The sequence below is a fragment of the Pogona vitticeps genome, chromosome 12, assembly GCF_051106095.1.
Source record: "Pogona vitticeps strain Pit_001003342236 chromosome 12, PviZW2.1, whole genome shotgun sequence".
Taxonomy (NCBI): domain Eukaryota; kingdom Metazoa; phylum Chordata; class Lepidosauria; order Squamata; family Agamidae; genus Pogona; species Pogona vitticeps.
In genome coordinates this window covers 1,863,859-1,880,321 of record NC_135794.1, presented here as the reverse complement: position 1 = coordinate 1,880,321, position 16,463 = coordinate 1,863,859, and the positions used below count along the sequence as shown (strand labels likewise).

The 16,463-nt window shown below is 46.1% G+C and overlaps 1 protein-coding gene and 1 long non-coding RNA gene across 3 annotated transcripts in view; one reads left to right on the top strand and one right to left on the bottom strand.

Annotated features, from left to right (window-relative positions):
• RORA (RAR related orphan receptor A) overlaps positions 1 to 16,463 on the bottom strand; it is a 287,053-nt gene that overhangs the window by 84,274 nt on the left and 186,316 nt on the right. For both annotated transcript variants that reach the window (XM_072982150.2, XM_072982151.2), the window contains exon 2: positions 7,920 to 7,949. In XM_072982150.2, coding sequence (XP_072838251.2) covers positions 7,920 to 7,949 — 30 coding nt within the window. The remainder of the gene's footprint in view (positions 1 to 7,919; positions 7,950 to 16,463) is intronic.
• LOC110074511 (uncharacterized) overlaps positions 1 to 16,463 on the top strand; it is a 105,439-nt gene that overhangs the window by 87,850 nt on the left and 1,126 nt on the right. The window contains exon 4 of the long non-coding RNA XR_012081640.2: positions 7,944 to 16,310. This is a non-coding gene — a long non-coding RNA (uncharacterized LOC110074511). The remainder of the gene's footprint in view (positions 1 to 7,943; positions 16,311 to 16,463) is intronic.

Here is a 16,463-nt window from a genome sequence, read left to right as displayed (position 1 = left end):
TTACCTCATAAGGTTTTGGGGTGGATAAAGTGGGAAGGAAGAGGGCCCTGAGCTGAGAGGAAGAAAAGTAGCATAACAATTTAACAAAATGTCCTGTTTTCAACAGCTCTGCTCAGCCTGTGGCTTCCTTTAGGGAGTCAGCCCATCTTGTATTTGGTCTTCTTATTTTCTTGTTCATTTCCACCTTTCCCAGCACTAAGGTCTTTTTCAGAAAACCCTGCCTTCTCATGATGTGCCGAAAGCAGGATGGCCTCAGTTTCATAATTTTTGCCTCCAGCGATAGTTCAGGCTTGATTTGATCTAGCACCCACTTGCTCATCTTTCTGGGAGCCCAGGGTATCCACAAAGCTCTCCTCCAGCACCAGATGTCAAAGAAATTAATTGATTCCATGAGAACCTTCTACCCTTTAGAGAAAGAGATTTTTCTTCTTCTTCTACAAGTTGGCTTGGGGAAAAACTGACAGGATATGCAATACCTGTACTGCAGATCTTGGTCATGCTGCTGCTACGAAACCAAAAGACCTCAGGTGATGTTAAGTCAGACATGGCTGAAGACAGCCATCAAGCCAGGTTATGGGGTGAATGAGAGACACTTATGAGAATCTCCCAACTGCAGAGGTTTCCGCCGGCTGTTGTGGTGGGAGGAATCACCCACTGACTGCATTTGCAGTTGAAGTACTAGGCAGAAGAGTGTGGGAGGAGGGTAGAAACACACTAGGGAGAAAGTTGCGAGAGAACACCAAACAGCTTACACAGAGACATTCAATGCTGCTTTCACTGCAGAAGGATGACATTTAGTTACCAAGAGTGAGTCAAAACTGGAGGAAGAGACCACAGCATTTCTCCCGCTCTCCGGGAGAAGCTCCACCCTTCCCAGAAACCCTCTCTCTGCTGATTTGCTTATGTATATACTAGGTCTTTACACACTTTGCTAAAATTTACGTATGTTCTTATCTAGGAAAATATCAAAATGCCCACAAATTGCAAGCAAGGAATAAGAAGTTGCTAAGAAAAAGTTAGACAAGACGAATAGTGAAAGAAGCAAGCTCAAACTCTCAAACGGCAGGAGGTAGAGGGAGGAAATACATCAAATCATAGTGGCAAATGGCTGGTCTCAAGATTTACAAGCAGAATTAATGTAGTCTTCAGGCACCAGTGAGATGCTTTTGGGCCCAATTCAGCACCATCAGACTAACTTGATGGGAGCAACAAAAGGGTGTATGTGTGTGGGTGTACGTATAGGAAAAACATATAAGAAAATCAATTCCCCCCTCCCATTGCAAAAAAAAAAATTAATTACCCCACCTGGGACCAATGATGTGATGATGCAATCAAAAGTGATTTACAGGCAATATCCAGACGCCTCTACCACCAGCACCAGCAGCACTACTGCATCCCCCAGCTTTCATGCACTGGTTTGAGTCACCTAAATCTGAAAGTGACAAATTTACTCCTTTGTTTTGTGTGACAATAAATATCCAGTGACACCCCAAGGGCTGGGATTTTTATGGACCATTAAACTTGTCAGCTGGTAGACGGCTGTCATTAACTACAGAACGCAGAGCCGGGAGAGGAATATTAAGACAGACGGTCACTTATACACAACAACTTCTTGAACATCTTTGGTAAATGGTGAGATCTGTAGGACAACTTCAGAGCCAGGCCACCTTCCCTTCCATGTTGCACATGGACTTTTGTTTTGTTTTATGCACTCTGAAAATGTGATGTATGAAATGTGTTTGCAAACAAACGTAAATTTATGGTACACCCTGTTAAACAAGATGAACCCTCACATTGAGTGAAAGAGATAAGATTTTATCTCTGCGTAATCACCAAGCCCAATCCATTCATCTTTTTATTTATTTTTTTAAAGCAGGATACAATTTTTTTGATGGGGTTAGGCCTTACTGATGGGAACTACATTTGGGAGAAATGCTCTTTATTTATAAAATCCACAGAACAACAAAATCCAAAACACGGTTTGGGAATCTCAGCCCTTGGGCCCGATCCAGCCCTACTGAGGTTCCCAAATGGTGGGACACACTCTTCCTGCCGTGGGTGTAAAAGAAGCCATTGCAAAAGTACAGCTCCGTGTGCGTTAGCATTTGCATCTTGTGCTTTATACCCTTTCCCCTTTGCATTTAGAAAGGGACCAAAGATAACTTATCAGTGGGCATTTCAGATGTATCTAGATTCAAAATCTGGTCCTCGGTGGGCCTATTATTCCACAGTGAAGTTGTGGTTTTTAAACGGACAAATCCTAGCAATTAGATCCTGGTCAACTCACGTCAGGTTAAGCAGAGGGTCATTTTCCCAAATGAGTAACATGTTTCTGGTCTTCAGCTGAGGTGGCTACTGGGCCTTCCCACCGGTAGCACCACTTTGTTAAATAACCACTGCCTACATGTCTCTGAGGTTTCTCTATCAGTTACTTCTAAGCATCCGGTCAAGTTTTCACTGCCTAAGAAGCCTGGTTGTGGGCCAGACTAGACATAATGCCAAAACTGATGGCCCCAACAGATAAACTGGTGTCTTCATAACCAGAAACAGAGCTGGCTTCAGCAGTAAAGCATGCCTGGTGACATTGTTGTTGGGCTGCATTTGCTGCTGCTTTACATATTTCGGGGGTTCACCATTGTTTTGCTTGTAATATATCCTATGGCAACAGCCGTAAAACATGTTCCTTCTAGTTCAAGGGGAAAAGAATCAAGGCGGGGGGGGGGCAAACTGATTTTTAATGTGGCACACACTGAGTGAGAGGGAGAGAGAAAGAGGTGGGGTGGGACAGAGAGAGAGAGATGGCCAGGGAAGGAAAAATGTGAAATGCTGGGACAGGAAATCTATTTCCTCCGCAAGAATTCTCTTGTAACCCCTCCACCTGCATATCTGGTTTAATAACAGTAACAGATAATGAAATCATCTCCTCCCGAAAGCTGTGAAAGGAAGATGCTGGTCATCGAAAACAAGAGAACTCTATCTTGAAGAGAATCTGAGTGCTTCTTCTTCTTCTTCCTGTCCCAGTTGACCATGGTCTTTTGTTAGCACCGCGATTCCCTCAAGAGATTAAGAAGAAAGAGCTGATGGCAAGTTTCAGATCAGTGCTACAAGCAGTTTCAACTCCGATAGGGTTTAGATGCCTACGTTATCTCACAGCCGCCAATTGAGAAGTTAAACCACACGACAGCACCAAAGGGCCAATTTCGCAGCACAACAGTTGAAAAGGGGGGGAGCAACCATTTCTCTTTCACCGACCAAAGTATGTAGGTCCCCCTTCATCTTTTCTGCTCTTTTGATGTACTACGCAAAGGTGATTCTTTAAAACAGTGCTCAGAGACATGTCAATTCCACAGACATGACTTTTCAGGGAGCTGAGAAGGGCAGGTATGCGTTCAAAAGTCAACCCACACTGCCAGTCACATAAGGGGAGAATGAAATCTCACTGATGCTTTCGCTTATGACGGCTGATTCATAAAAGATGACTGATAGTGATAACAAGTATTACAGTGAGATTACCATTAGAAATGGAACTCCCTTAAGAGATTAACTTTATTTGAGATAAGTGTGGGCTTCATTTGCAGGCTGAGTGTGCAGACAGGCAGCTTTAAATGATTGCATCTTTAGAGGGGAAATATTTTATCACCTATTAATTGTGAAGCTAACATCTGATTTAGCTCAACGCTAACATTTCAAAGACCAACACAAGTGTTCCTCTGCCCAGAGCTGCAGACAAAGAACAAAGGGAGACTCCTTGCCCTACTAAAAGAACAACGAACACTGATGGGCCATCCATGAAAAGGAGGACTTGTAGACGTAGCATTGATTGCAAGAACCCATGGCCATTCAGATTGGTGTTGGCTTTTTAAATTAAAATCGCAGCGAGTTTCATGGTGTATATCATCCTGTTAAGTTTTACGCTCCCGTATACTAACCATCTAGTAGCAACCTCTCTTAACTGCAGTCAAATCTTGGGCCCTGAATGTTCAACTAGGATTTCTTAGATTATGCAGAAACTGCCCGAATTCCTTGCTGGAAACAATTGTGCCCCCAAGCATGTGTGTGATTCTGATTCATTATCTCTGCCAGTCACTTTCTAGCAGTTCATAGCAATGATGTTGGCTACAGCACCACTGAGCCTTATTCTCTGAGGAGGATTTAGTTGTAAAAGTTCCAAACTCTGCTCTGTTGATGCTTGCCATGGTCAGGATGATACCATTCAATGCAGGCTGGTGGCTGCCCTTTGGGGCTGTGGATCCACTCAGGTTTTTAGCCTGCACTTTATAAGAGCGATCCAAAGTCCTGAATCTCATCGCCAACCTAGGCTCCTTCACGCCACTTCTGAAAGAGGAGCCACCAGCCGCCCTTGGATGAAGGGCAGCAGCCAGGAGAAAAGGGTGAAGGCTGTTCTAATTACCTATTTCTATACTGCTGAAAGATGCACTGCTACTTTCAGGTCACCCCCGTTATCAATGGGAGGCGTGTTTTGACCTCATTCAGGGAAGGGGGCCCTTGAGCACATCAATGTGTGGGACCCTAAGCCTGCTTCCTCCCGATGGCCTCAGCCACCGAAAAATGTGCCTGCTCCAATTTCCATTGCTAGTTGCAATGAGAGAAGATGTTAGGCTAGTTCATGCCACAGAAGTGGCCATGACAGATGAGGCAAAGAGAGGCCATTACTCCAGACAAGGAGGCAAGCTGCATAAAAACCAAGAGTGGGCTACATTAACACGCTGGGCTTCCCCCTTCCCCTCATAAGGCTCCTGGGTACCACTAGGCCTTCCCATGCTTCTTGGCCACAAAACTCCAGGGTGAAAGGAAAAGTTACTTTCCACTCCTGGAAGCAGACAAGGGGGCGGTAAATTTGGACACTCATCACAACAATCTCCATCCCCAGACCTCGCTGTAAGCAGAGTTCAAAATACAGGCAGCCAGATCAGACCATACCAATAAATGAAGACCAGGTCTTTTGCAAAGGTAATGGCTCTTAATTGCCACTTAAGATCAAAGCACCCTTATATCCTTGACATTGCAACAAGGACAGTTTGCAATAGTATCCGGGTCCTGTAAAAATCCCTTTCTTTCCCAGCCTCTGTGAGGATTGCAGTTAAGCTCAGAGGAAACAGGGAGGACAGAAGTGCCTGGTGATGGATAGCAATTCCCCACCACCTAGAACATCCTAGGGCTTCTACACTGTGAGCCATGACTCTTTTATAGAACTGCCTGCAAGCCCTCAAGAGCCACATTTCTGCCATAAAACGGTGCACTAGGGTTTCAAAGTTGCCAAAAGCAAACCGAAAGCAGATGTAGAATTCAGGGAACCTAGAATGAATTTTATTCTTGAAATTCTCAGGCCTGGCGTGGCCTGCAGTGGGTCTTGCGGGTGGTACGTTGAGCCCAGAATCCGCCAAAGAGGCCCAACTCTGCAGGGACACATCAGAAATTGTTTCGTGTGCCAGAGACAAGGGAAATGTAATTGATGGCCAGCCCAGGGACAGAAAACAAATAGACACGTTTCACTGTCATGGCTACTTGAGAAATTTGAACTTCTCCAAACAGCTGGTGAGACAGGTGGTCTTCCCCCTCCCATCTGAGGGGGAAATATCAATTGTAATACAGGAGTTCATAAAACACACACACACACACACACACCAAGTTTGAACCAGAGATATACCTGGGTTGTCTCAAGGATTGTTTTACCAGGCCAAACAGCGCTTCAAGGACAAGCAAAAAAGTTGCTGCTATTTGAGGCAACTTCATTATAAAATCATTTTTAATAAGCAATCTGAACAAAGAGAGGGAGCAGTCTGGCAGAGAAGCCCCAGGGAGACCCGGGGCTGCCCAGTTAAGTTATTAGGCAGAAACACATGAGGGACCAAACCGCAGTTTCACCGGCCTCAGGGGACAGGATTCAGTTTTCTCCCATTCTCCAGGGGCATCGGCGCCTGAAACAACGCAGGGCCCTTAACTAGCATTTCGGGAAAGTTCTGACTTCTCTGAGGAAAGTGTGTGTGTGTGTCTGTGTGTGGCTTGTGTGTGTGTGTTCTTCAGAAAACTCCCTTGACTTTGGACTCGAGAGGCCAAAAAAAAAAAAAAAAAAGACAAGTGATGAGCTGCCCAGAAGCAGAGCTGGCATCCAAGTTGAAAATAAGTGCAAGGCTGCACAATTCTGTTCATTTCAACTCAAAAAAGGACGGGGCCATCTGGACCGGAGCAGAGGTCCGTCTCAGAAGGCCCTCCTCGCTATGCTAGCCTGCCCGTGTCTCAAGGTCTTTGGAGGGGAAGGTCCTTTGGAGAAGGTCCTTTCCTGGCACCAAGAGAGACAGGCTCCTCTGGGACGGCGCCCTCATTGGGGCACTTGGTCCCTACAAACAGTGACATTGTTACGGGCTGCTACTATATTTGCTTAATGCCAGGTTGAAAGGTTGGTATTTGCTCCAGCATTGGAGGTTTAGACATGGCTTACGGATTGATTTCTTACCCATCCATCTCACCTTTCCAACAATGAGCTCAGGATGGCAGGCTTTTAATTGATTTGGGCAAATAAGTGTTACTATGGGATGCAGTCCATCTACATTTATATCTGTATTAATATCTAGGTCTGTATTAATAAGTACTGTACTGATTTTAGCTGTGCTTGCCTTCGTGTTTTTAAATGAAATTTTGTAATATTGGTTATCTGCTTGACTTTTTAAAAGAAAAATTTTAAAAGAAAGTGCAGTTCACCACTCAGCCGCGCTACCATCAGTGGCTGCAACCATAGGCACATAGAGTTCCACCAAAATCAACAAGGACAGCTAAGAGCATCTGTCACATTGAATGTATTTGGGTTAAGGTGCCCCCTATATGTGGCACATAAGAGATGTACCATCTAATGTACTGATGGGGAAAAGCAGAACTGGAGTGCAAGCAAGAGGGCAGGCGTAGCACGCAGCACGTTTCAGCACCGGGACTGTTCCCTTGATCAGATTCTCTAGAAGGCAGGCCTGGCTGAAGCAAAACCCATTTCCCCAGCACCCTTGCCACCCTTTTGCTCACGTGATAAGGAGCGATCTGCTGGCAGCAGGTGAAGGAGAACCCAGGAAATCTGCAAGGATGAGAAACGTTGGAAGAGGAAACAGCAAACACCTTCCTTCAATTTATTTTGACTTCAGGGAGGATCTTTACTGAGGATGGAAAGGAAGAGTCATCTGCTGTGTTTTCACTTTTATCTGGAATCCTAAGGACTAGGAAGAATACACCAGGTGGTGTCTGTGCCACAATGATAGGTGGCAAACACCCAATGGCCCCTGACTAATGTCACAGCTTTAGCTGTGGCTCCTTGCACGGGTACAGAAGCCTCATGGCACAGCAGTCCAACTGCGGTCAAGTCTCTGCTCACGACTCGGGTTCAGTCCTAGGTAGCCCTCTCAAGGTTAATTCAGCCTTCCATCCTTCCAAGGTCAGTGAACTGAGTACCCAGCTCACTGGGGGGAGGGGGCAATGCGTAGCCTGCATACTTAAAAATTGTAAACCACCCATGGGGCAGTACATAAGCAGCACACCTCCCAACTCAGCAATTATGTGATTCTTGTGCAAAATCAAATGTGTCCATCAAGCACAGATATGAAAACAGTTCATTCCTAGCAAACGGTGGAGACTCCTTAAACCACGTCTACATATCCCATTGTTGGGGCTGCACCAGCCTCTCTGAATCAGGATGAAAGTCTGTTTGGCAGATAAGAAATCTGTACAAACACAGTCTTCTGTCTCTTCCCCCGCATAATATTTCTCTTTTCTCTTCGGTCCAGCTCTGTGCAAACCGATTATGAAACCTGGATCCTTCTGCTAGCTTTAACGTATAGTTTTGGGGGAACCAAACGAAAGCAATACCTCACACATGCATTAATAAAGGAGACTGTATCAGAAAAGACAGCCTTACTTACATGTGTGCGTCTTCTTTGTTACAGAAATACCTAGGAGGAAAAGAGAGGGATTGTCATTAGCGAAAGCACTAGCTCTTCCTTCATCACCCTTGACTGCAGTCGCTCAAAATCTGGACCTGATAGCACCTTTGAGATTAATGAAAGCTTTTGTGAGATGCATTGTCTAGTATTTTCATGCGCAAATGTCAGAAGAGGAAATGCTGGGAACTAGCAAAGAGAGAAGGTGGCTATGATAACCATTAGCTGGAAAAGACCCCTGCCGGAAAGCTAGATGGCCACTGCCAGACAAGGTAGGCCAGAGTGCCAACCATGTGACCCGTGAGCCATACATTCCCTGCCAAGGTCGGCACTGCAGGCCCCCATCCCCAAACATCTGTCTCTGGTCTGGAGCACGGACCCCCTTGGAAACCTGTGCTCTGAGGTAAACCTTCCATTCCAAGGCCCCTTTGCTCCTCTCCTCCCTACCCCTGTTTTGGGGGGATAAGATGGCTTCTGTTCCTCAAGACCAGAAATGACCACTGATAAGGGATGGGAAGCAGTCTCATCGAAGTATTTATTCTCAACGAGGCAGGGTAGCCTGCCCAGGGTTCACTAATCCAACCCCTGCCACCTCAAGCTCTCTCACCTCCAAGACCGCCACCCACCGTGTGTTCCACAATGTCAGCAGCCTTGGGAGGGGTAAAAATATTGGAAGTCAATAAATGCCCTCAGTGCAACACCTGCAAGCACAGAAGGACTGGGGGATTGATCCAAAGAACAGAGAAGAGTGAGGGGACCTCCATCAAGGTCACCTCAAAACTCTCATCCAGGCTAGGAGAAAATATGAAGAGAACCTCCTTCCCGCCAGCAAGCACGAGACGAGCAGCATCCCTATTGTTAGGTCATTTCCCCTTTTGAAAAGGGAGTGGGGGGCCGCCTGTGCAAATCCCAGCATTTGACACACCCGAAAGGCACCAAGCGAGGGGAGGGTGGTCTCCTCCCCCAGGTTAATTATTGCTCTCCTCTGCCTTGTAGAACATTCCCTGCACATGATTCTGCTGCGATGGGCATGGACTTCCTATGTCCGGCAATGCCTTCGCTACAGGAGTTAAGCAGGAGCCACCCTTTGGCAGGGGTTGCGCTCCTTAAACCTCAGTGAGCAGCATTCTGGAGTGGCTGGCGGCTTTTCAAAGTGGGCAGGGAAAACAACAGAACCTGTGATCAACGCAACATGTTTTGTCATACTGAAGTCATATTTTAAGCAGATGGCAAAGGTTGTATTCATGCCCACAAACACACACCGAGTAGAAGGAAAACAGTGCTTTATTCTGAAAACGAAAAATAACGGTGTGCTGAAGGATACTATGTAAGAAAACCAGCTTCCTGGCTGTTGGCAGTATTGGTAGTATATTTTTGTAAATTGTGTTTCTAGCTGTTTCAGGTGTCAGACTTCTAGAAAACAAACTTTCAAACCTTTTTATAAATATCTCCTTAGGTCATAGCTAGAGGGAAAGGGTCTCAGAGCCAAGATTTATCTGACACATGGCTGAGGGAGCCCACACGGACATGGCTGTGGATCAGGCACTACTAAATGCTCACTCCCCACAAGCACATCTGGCGCACTGGGGAAACAGATCTTGCCACTCACCAAAATAAATCTGGGACTTCATCATGTGTTTGCAGCTCTTCCACACAGTTGTGTTGTGAGTGGCTAAGGCCACCACACAAGATCTCCTGATGACCAGCCTCTGTGTCCTTGGCTAGGAAGGACCCAACAAGGGCCTCGCCAGTTTGGAAGACCCTGCCATATTTGTTGGCACACATTTTGAGAGCCCAGTGCAAGGGCTCAAGGAGGCGCCAGAGCAGGGCTGTGTGGTGAAATGCAAAAAGTTTGCAATCTACACAATGTAAAGGGCTGGATTACATCTCTAGGCTGAACAGAAATTCCATTTAAGGCCACATTTTATGCTACTGAGACCTCACCATCAATAGCTGAAAGCCATTAGCCACCCGGGGGGCATGATCTTGGCAGATGTTAATGATGACACAACCAGACTCGGAGAAAGCCTGTGCTTACCTCTCAGAGACCAGCCACAAAACTGGTCTGAAAAATATATGGGAGATGTAAAAAGTTTCACTGAAACACTCAGATGTTTCTAGGACCTAAAGAAACCCCCTCTTCTAATAATGGGCTGCCTATAATGTGTAATTTGACCTGCTCTCAAAAAACAACATGTTTGATTTGTTGTGACATGGTGGGTAGTTCCCAGTCCTGGGCAAGATCCAATCCTCTTTGGAACTTCTTCTTTCACGCAGCAATACCAACCAATTAGCTGGCATGCTTGTTTGACAAAGATGCGTTGCAACTAGGAAATACTTTTTATGGGACTGTATTTCAAAATGTTGCATTCTGATACAAGTAATGGCCAAGTCCGGCTGTTATTACAGTCCAAACCACCCCCCATCTCATCAAGCTTCTTACCCAATGATGTATTTCCATTACAGACTGACCTCCTGACATCAGTGAATGAAATTTCAGAGCAAAAGAGGACAAAAATGTCATGAAAATATCAAAATGCAGCATTGCCAGGGTTATCGGCACATGAAGGTTTCAATATTACAGTTATCAGGCAATCAATCACCCAGGCATTTACGTCTGACATTATGACTGAGTTCAAAAGAATTGGGGTGTCGGGTGATTATCTCCTCAGCAATCTGAGTTGTCTGTTGCAGGCAGCTCTTGTGTCTGAAGCAGAAGCAACTCTGTTTGGAACCCAAGGTCTGTCCCTGCCCTCCACCTCCAGTCCACGTAGGGCGATCTTTACAACAGCAACAGCAGCCACTGCCACAACAACAATGAGATCCACTCCACAGAAGAGTCTCCGTTTCCTTATAAAGAATTGTTTCCTGACCTGTACTAACCAATTACGAAAAGTCACAGCCATGCGTTTCAAGCCATGGCTTTAGAATACATACGCACAGGTAAGAAATGGGTCTTCGATTCAGCTTCAGGTGGCATTTTTGGGGACTCCACCACGCCACCCCAAATGAAATAGCTTCCAAGTGCAATGCTGTACATCCCCCTTCCACACTTGAGGCAGTCTCAGCACTGAGATCTTTTGGGCTTCCCTCTGCAAGAGAGAACCATCACCGGGTGCTTTCCCGCTCCAAACTGGTGACGGAGACATGATTGCTAATTGAGCCTCCATTCCAAAGAGCAAGATACCTGGGCCATCTAGTTGCTCTGGGAGAATGAGAGGGACGGCCAGGGGCAAACCTGGTCGAGCCCCCTAGCTGGCTGCTTCCAGAACCGATATGGAGAGACTAGACTGATCCTTGAGCCAGAACAAGCCAAGTCAACTCTTCTGTTCCTAGTCAGTATTTATTTTTAAATCAAATAAATACTTCAGAGTTTTCCTGTTGTTAAATTTCATCTTCTCGGCTGGAACAGGGAGAACACTTCTCCGCACGGGTAAAGCTTTCATTAAAAACTTCTCTGTCTTCTCCCTGATGTGGTGTGCAGGAGTGGGAGAGGAAACTTAACCATTTTCTCCCAGATACCCTTGACCCTCAATTTTTTTTCCCTGCCAGGGCACCACTTTGAGCGACCCCAGAAGCCACCAGTTAAAATGGTGGGCTTTGCTTTGCAGCCAGAGTTTGGCAAAGCAAAAGAGAAGGTCCATGAATGCTCCGCCAGGAATACCTCCTCTTTGAACATTCAACAATGCTTCACGCAATGAAGAGATCACAGGATCATTCCATTACTTGGTTTTGGTTCCCTCCCCCTCCCAAAAAACCTCATTTCATTACAAAAAGAAATTTACCGTCAGTGCTGAAAGTCAAGCTAAGGTTTACGCTCCCAGTGGTACTCCTCATCTCCTAACAGGAAGAGAGATATGCACTGGGAAATAAGGTGGACATGTCTACACCCGTGTAGACACAAAGAAACACTGACCAATGGAATCTGAAAGACCAGCATGGCCCATCACAATCCAAAGCTTTCCGAGACTAGAGTTTACAAGATTCAGAACGGCTAGATAGCTCAATGGTTGCGGCACTTGGCCCCAGAGCCAGAGGTTGAGAGTTCGATTCCCCACTGGGTCTCCTTGAGAGGGGCTCAACTTGATGATCGATAGGGTCCCTTCCAGCTCTGCCATTCTAAGATTATGATAATTTTTGTTATAAAGTGTTAAACTCAGCAGAGGAGGCATTTTAAGCGAGGTGGGCAACCACCTGCTGAAGGGTGGAGCACTCTTATTCCAGGTTCCACCCAGCCAAGCCCTTTTCTTCCCCCAGGTCTGATTTCACCCCATCCCATCTTATCCTGTTTTCCCCTCCCACATTTTCTGTCTCTACCCAGGAGAGGGAAAAGTCCTCCGTTAGCAGGAACTGGGGTTGAGAGATATTATGAGTATTTGCAGGGGGACAGATTGCTAACAGCGGTTCTCGTGGCTGGCTTCAGCCCCAACGGATGGTGCGAATGAGGTGACGCCATGCCCTTGGCTCAGGACAGAAAAGCAATTAATGTTCATCAGCGCATATTACGGAAAGTGCTCCGAGTCATTTTGGTCACTTCACTGTAGGGGGAAAAAGTATATTAATGGACACTAATGCTCACAGTTCACTCCAAGGGGGAATAAATTATAACAAAGGTTGCAAGAATGAAGGACAACACAAGATCCAGGAACCTAAGCCTTAAAGGGCGGTGCCGGCAGGGTGGGGGGCCAGAGAACTCCATAAGAATCTTTGATTGGGAACAAGAGGAGATTTTTCTTACAACATTCCATGTTTCTTGACCACCTTCTCCCAATGCTTGATGTTGGCATAGCACTAAGTAATTCTCTCGGTGTGCAAATAATTTGTGATAGAACTTTGGTAAAGCAGGATCCTTTTTGGACTACAATTCCCAGAATCCCCTTGTTGCAACCCTGGCATACTGATTGAGGAATTCGGGCAACTATAGTGCAAAAACGTAACTCTCCCCCGCCATACACACACCAGCTCTGATTTATCAAATTCACAGCTACAAGATGTAGTAACACCTGCTGAATTCAATTGTTATTCCAATGACCACTTGGATGCAGAAGCAGATGTGGAACCTGCAGAGGTAAGGAAAGCATATGCTAGAGTAAAGTGATGTCTTTTGCTTCTTAAGGTAGCTTCACTTCTAATGCCAACCTCATTATATGTATGTTGGTGCTGAGATACCACCATGGAACCGGAATCCAGAACCAACGCTGTTCCTTGAAAATGAATCTCTAAAGCCTTGTTTCATTTCCCCTTTTAAGGAATACTGATTCTTTGGGGGGGAGGGTTGTCTGAGGAAGCCAATCAGCATGGACTTAATAAGTGAAGGCCTTGAAAACTACCTCTTTTGGTTCACCGCAGAGGCTGTGAAGCACAGCTTGCTGGCAGGTTCCTGGATCCAAGACTGTTTTGACTCCTGACAAAACCAGGCATTTCCTCCTCCCAATACATTTTTGGACTGAAAACTTTTCATCTTCCTGCAACTCATCATTTTATGTAAGCTGCCGCGGTGACAGTAAAATATTGCCACAACGAGGCGCAGACGCCCTCTGAACAAGCTGTGGACATTTTCTTCCCGGTGACATTCAGAGAACGGAGCCTCCTTCAGAGGAAAGTTTGCCCTAATGGGAACAATTCATTTTGCCTGCACCAGATATGTACGTACGGAGCTACTTGGCTGTAAAATGTACAACTTCCTGAGGGGAATCAATCCACTGCGGCAGCCCCACTTGCTCTTTGATTCATTGACTAAGGCACGGCGTTCCCTTTTACTTTGGTTGACTTTACACAAAAGCAAGGAATCTTTAAAGCGGGGCGGGGAGAAGGAAAGGAGAAAATGGATCGACTCTCTGTCAAGGCTGCAATTCTGAGCTATATCGACAGACGTCTCTGGCCAGACCAAGGGGGCCTCACGGTCCCCCCCCCCTCTCTTTTGCATTGGTTAGGTTTCACCTGGCATCTTGTGCCCAGTTCCAGGGCAACACCATTGCAGAAAATCAATGGGTCTAGAAATCAAGCCATGCAAAGAAGGGCTGAGGGAGGACATGGTCACATCTACAAAATGTTTTCCAGTTCTGCCCCATAGATTTCGCAATTTAAATTTGCAGGCAAACAATACAAAGCGATTACTGAATCTTTTACTTTGTCCACATACAGTATAAACTCCACATCAATTCCCACTTCTACATTTTTGTTCTGGGCATACTCTGAAACACTTGGTTCAGTAACGTCGAGTGTACAAAACACTGAAACTTTTTCTGAGAAAGCCACCATGTAATGCTGTGGCCACTACTGTTCTTTGGCTGGCCTGCCCCCTAAAAAAAATCAGCAAAGAGAATTGTGAGATAGGTGACTTAAGAGACCTCTCGAGGTATCTGAAGGACTTCAAGTAGAACACAGAGCAAATTTGTATTCTCTAGCTCCGGAATGTAGGACCCTGTTAGGTAAGGAAGCCGCAGCTTCAGCCACTGAAAACCAGCATTAACAGAGCACACCACCACCTCTGGGAAGAAATCACAACCACTCTAACTCCCATAAGTCCCTGGGAGCATAGCCAATGGCTGGGGATGATGGGAGGGGTTGTAGTCTAAAGCATCTGGACGGTATGATGTTGGGAAAAGCAGAGTTAGAACAGATTTTCCCAACTGGATGCCTTCCAGATTGTCTGGACTTTAATTCCCATAAATGCATATATAAATAAGAAAGCTAATGTTTAGTAGAGGAAAACCCAGAGATAAAATAAGATATGAGGATTCTTCATTCTCTTTGGCCAAAGTGGAGAAGGAGCGAGCCACGTCTAGCCCTGTGGCTCCCCAGAATGAAGGCAAGGCTCCTCCTCCTCCTGTCGTCTCCAAACAAGGGTCACGAAGGAGACCTCAGAAGGAAAGGTGGGGTGATCAGCCACCTTCAGGTCAAGGGCAAGCTAGGAGACCCGCAAGGGTCCTTCTCTCATCTCCACATGCAAAAGGGGGCATCTTCTTCAGCACCAGCTGAGATGCCCAGTGTCCCCTCTTGCTTCCTAGCATCCCATCCCAAGACAAACACACACACATATCACGCACGGGCAACGCATCTCTTGATGAGACCCATGAAAAGCCACAGCTTTTCAGACTGAACATCGCAGGCTCTGCAACCACTGAAGGACTCAGCAGGATCCCGCAAATGACCCACCATAGCCCAGCCTCAAATGAGGGCAGCTTTGGAAATTTGGGAGGCCATTTCCTGGGAAGGGCACCCCCAGGGTTCTCTACAGGCCACCAAAAAGGCCACAGAGGGAAACAAGCAAAACTGGAAGTGGACACCTGTATATTACCAGTGATGAAAAATGATTATTTGTGTTAGTGTGTGGGGGGGTCTATTTAAAAGATTGATTGGCAGCCACTGGAAGCTTTGAGCAGCAGTAATACACCAAGTGGGAGTAGGGAGGAAAGGCACTTTGGTTAGGGGATCTGGAAGAGCCACAGAAACAGCCTTGGAAACCCCCCTCCCCCAGTTGTTTACACCTGGCCTGAGGCCCAGTCATAAATGTACAGAAAGGAGAATTTGGGGGGGCCTTTTTGTGCTGGCTCTTTATTTATTCCCGTGTGAAGAAATTCTGTGACTTTCCTAGCTCTTGATTTTTGGAGGTGACCTTAGATGGCTGCCCATTGGAAAGCAGACGATCAAGAGGATAAATATCTAGCTCAGATCCAGACAACTCATCTCGTAGTTCCATTTTTTGGAAATCTGCCAGAGCGCGGCACATAAATGCCAACTTCCGCAAGATCTATGACTGTGTGTTGAAGGCAGAGGATTTAAACCCCTGTTGAAAACTTTGTTGCTTCCGCGAGCCCCAGAACAAAGTTGTTTTGTTCTTTCGAGAAAGTTTAAAAATCTGCAAAGTCTGAGGAAGACTGGCTCAGAACTTCTTGTTCTTGGGAGATACAAAGCTTTTAGGAGCAGCTTTCAAACCTCTCCGGCGCTAACAGGATGCTTGTCAAAACCTTCCTTAGTTGCACCAACACCTCAAAAGCAGCTGCAAAGGAGGAGCCAGTCAGTGAGAAACAAATGAGCAGTAATGGGGGTGGAGGGAAGAGTGAATAATTTTAAATTATAGTCTACTCTTACAAGGATGCAGTTTAAGTTTGCAGAGAGGGGCAACTACACATTGAAGCTGTAGAATAATCATAGGGTTATCATAGGCCATTGTTCACATATTCCGTAGCGTTGTGATAGTCCTTTAAACAAACGGGAGGAGCTGTGTGAAAAGAAGCAGGGCCAGGAAAGAGGAGGACGTCAACAGTCCCTTGGGTCTTCTTCAAGCCTGATGGTAAAGAGCCACAAAAGGATTTCTCTCAGCCTGCAAGAGAGCAAGGATTCAAAGAGCATTTGAAGGAGAGTGACCGGGTGCGTATATCTGTGTGCAAATTTACTTCAGTTGTACAAAGAACACACTTATGGAAACGATGCATAACAACAAGGGCTGCTGCTTTGTTGCACAGACTTCCAGAGGTTAGAAAAACAGGGGAGAGACTGTTGTGCCTCCTTTTCGGCCCTGAG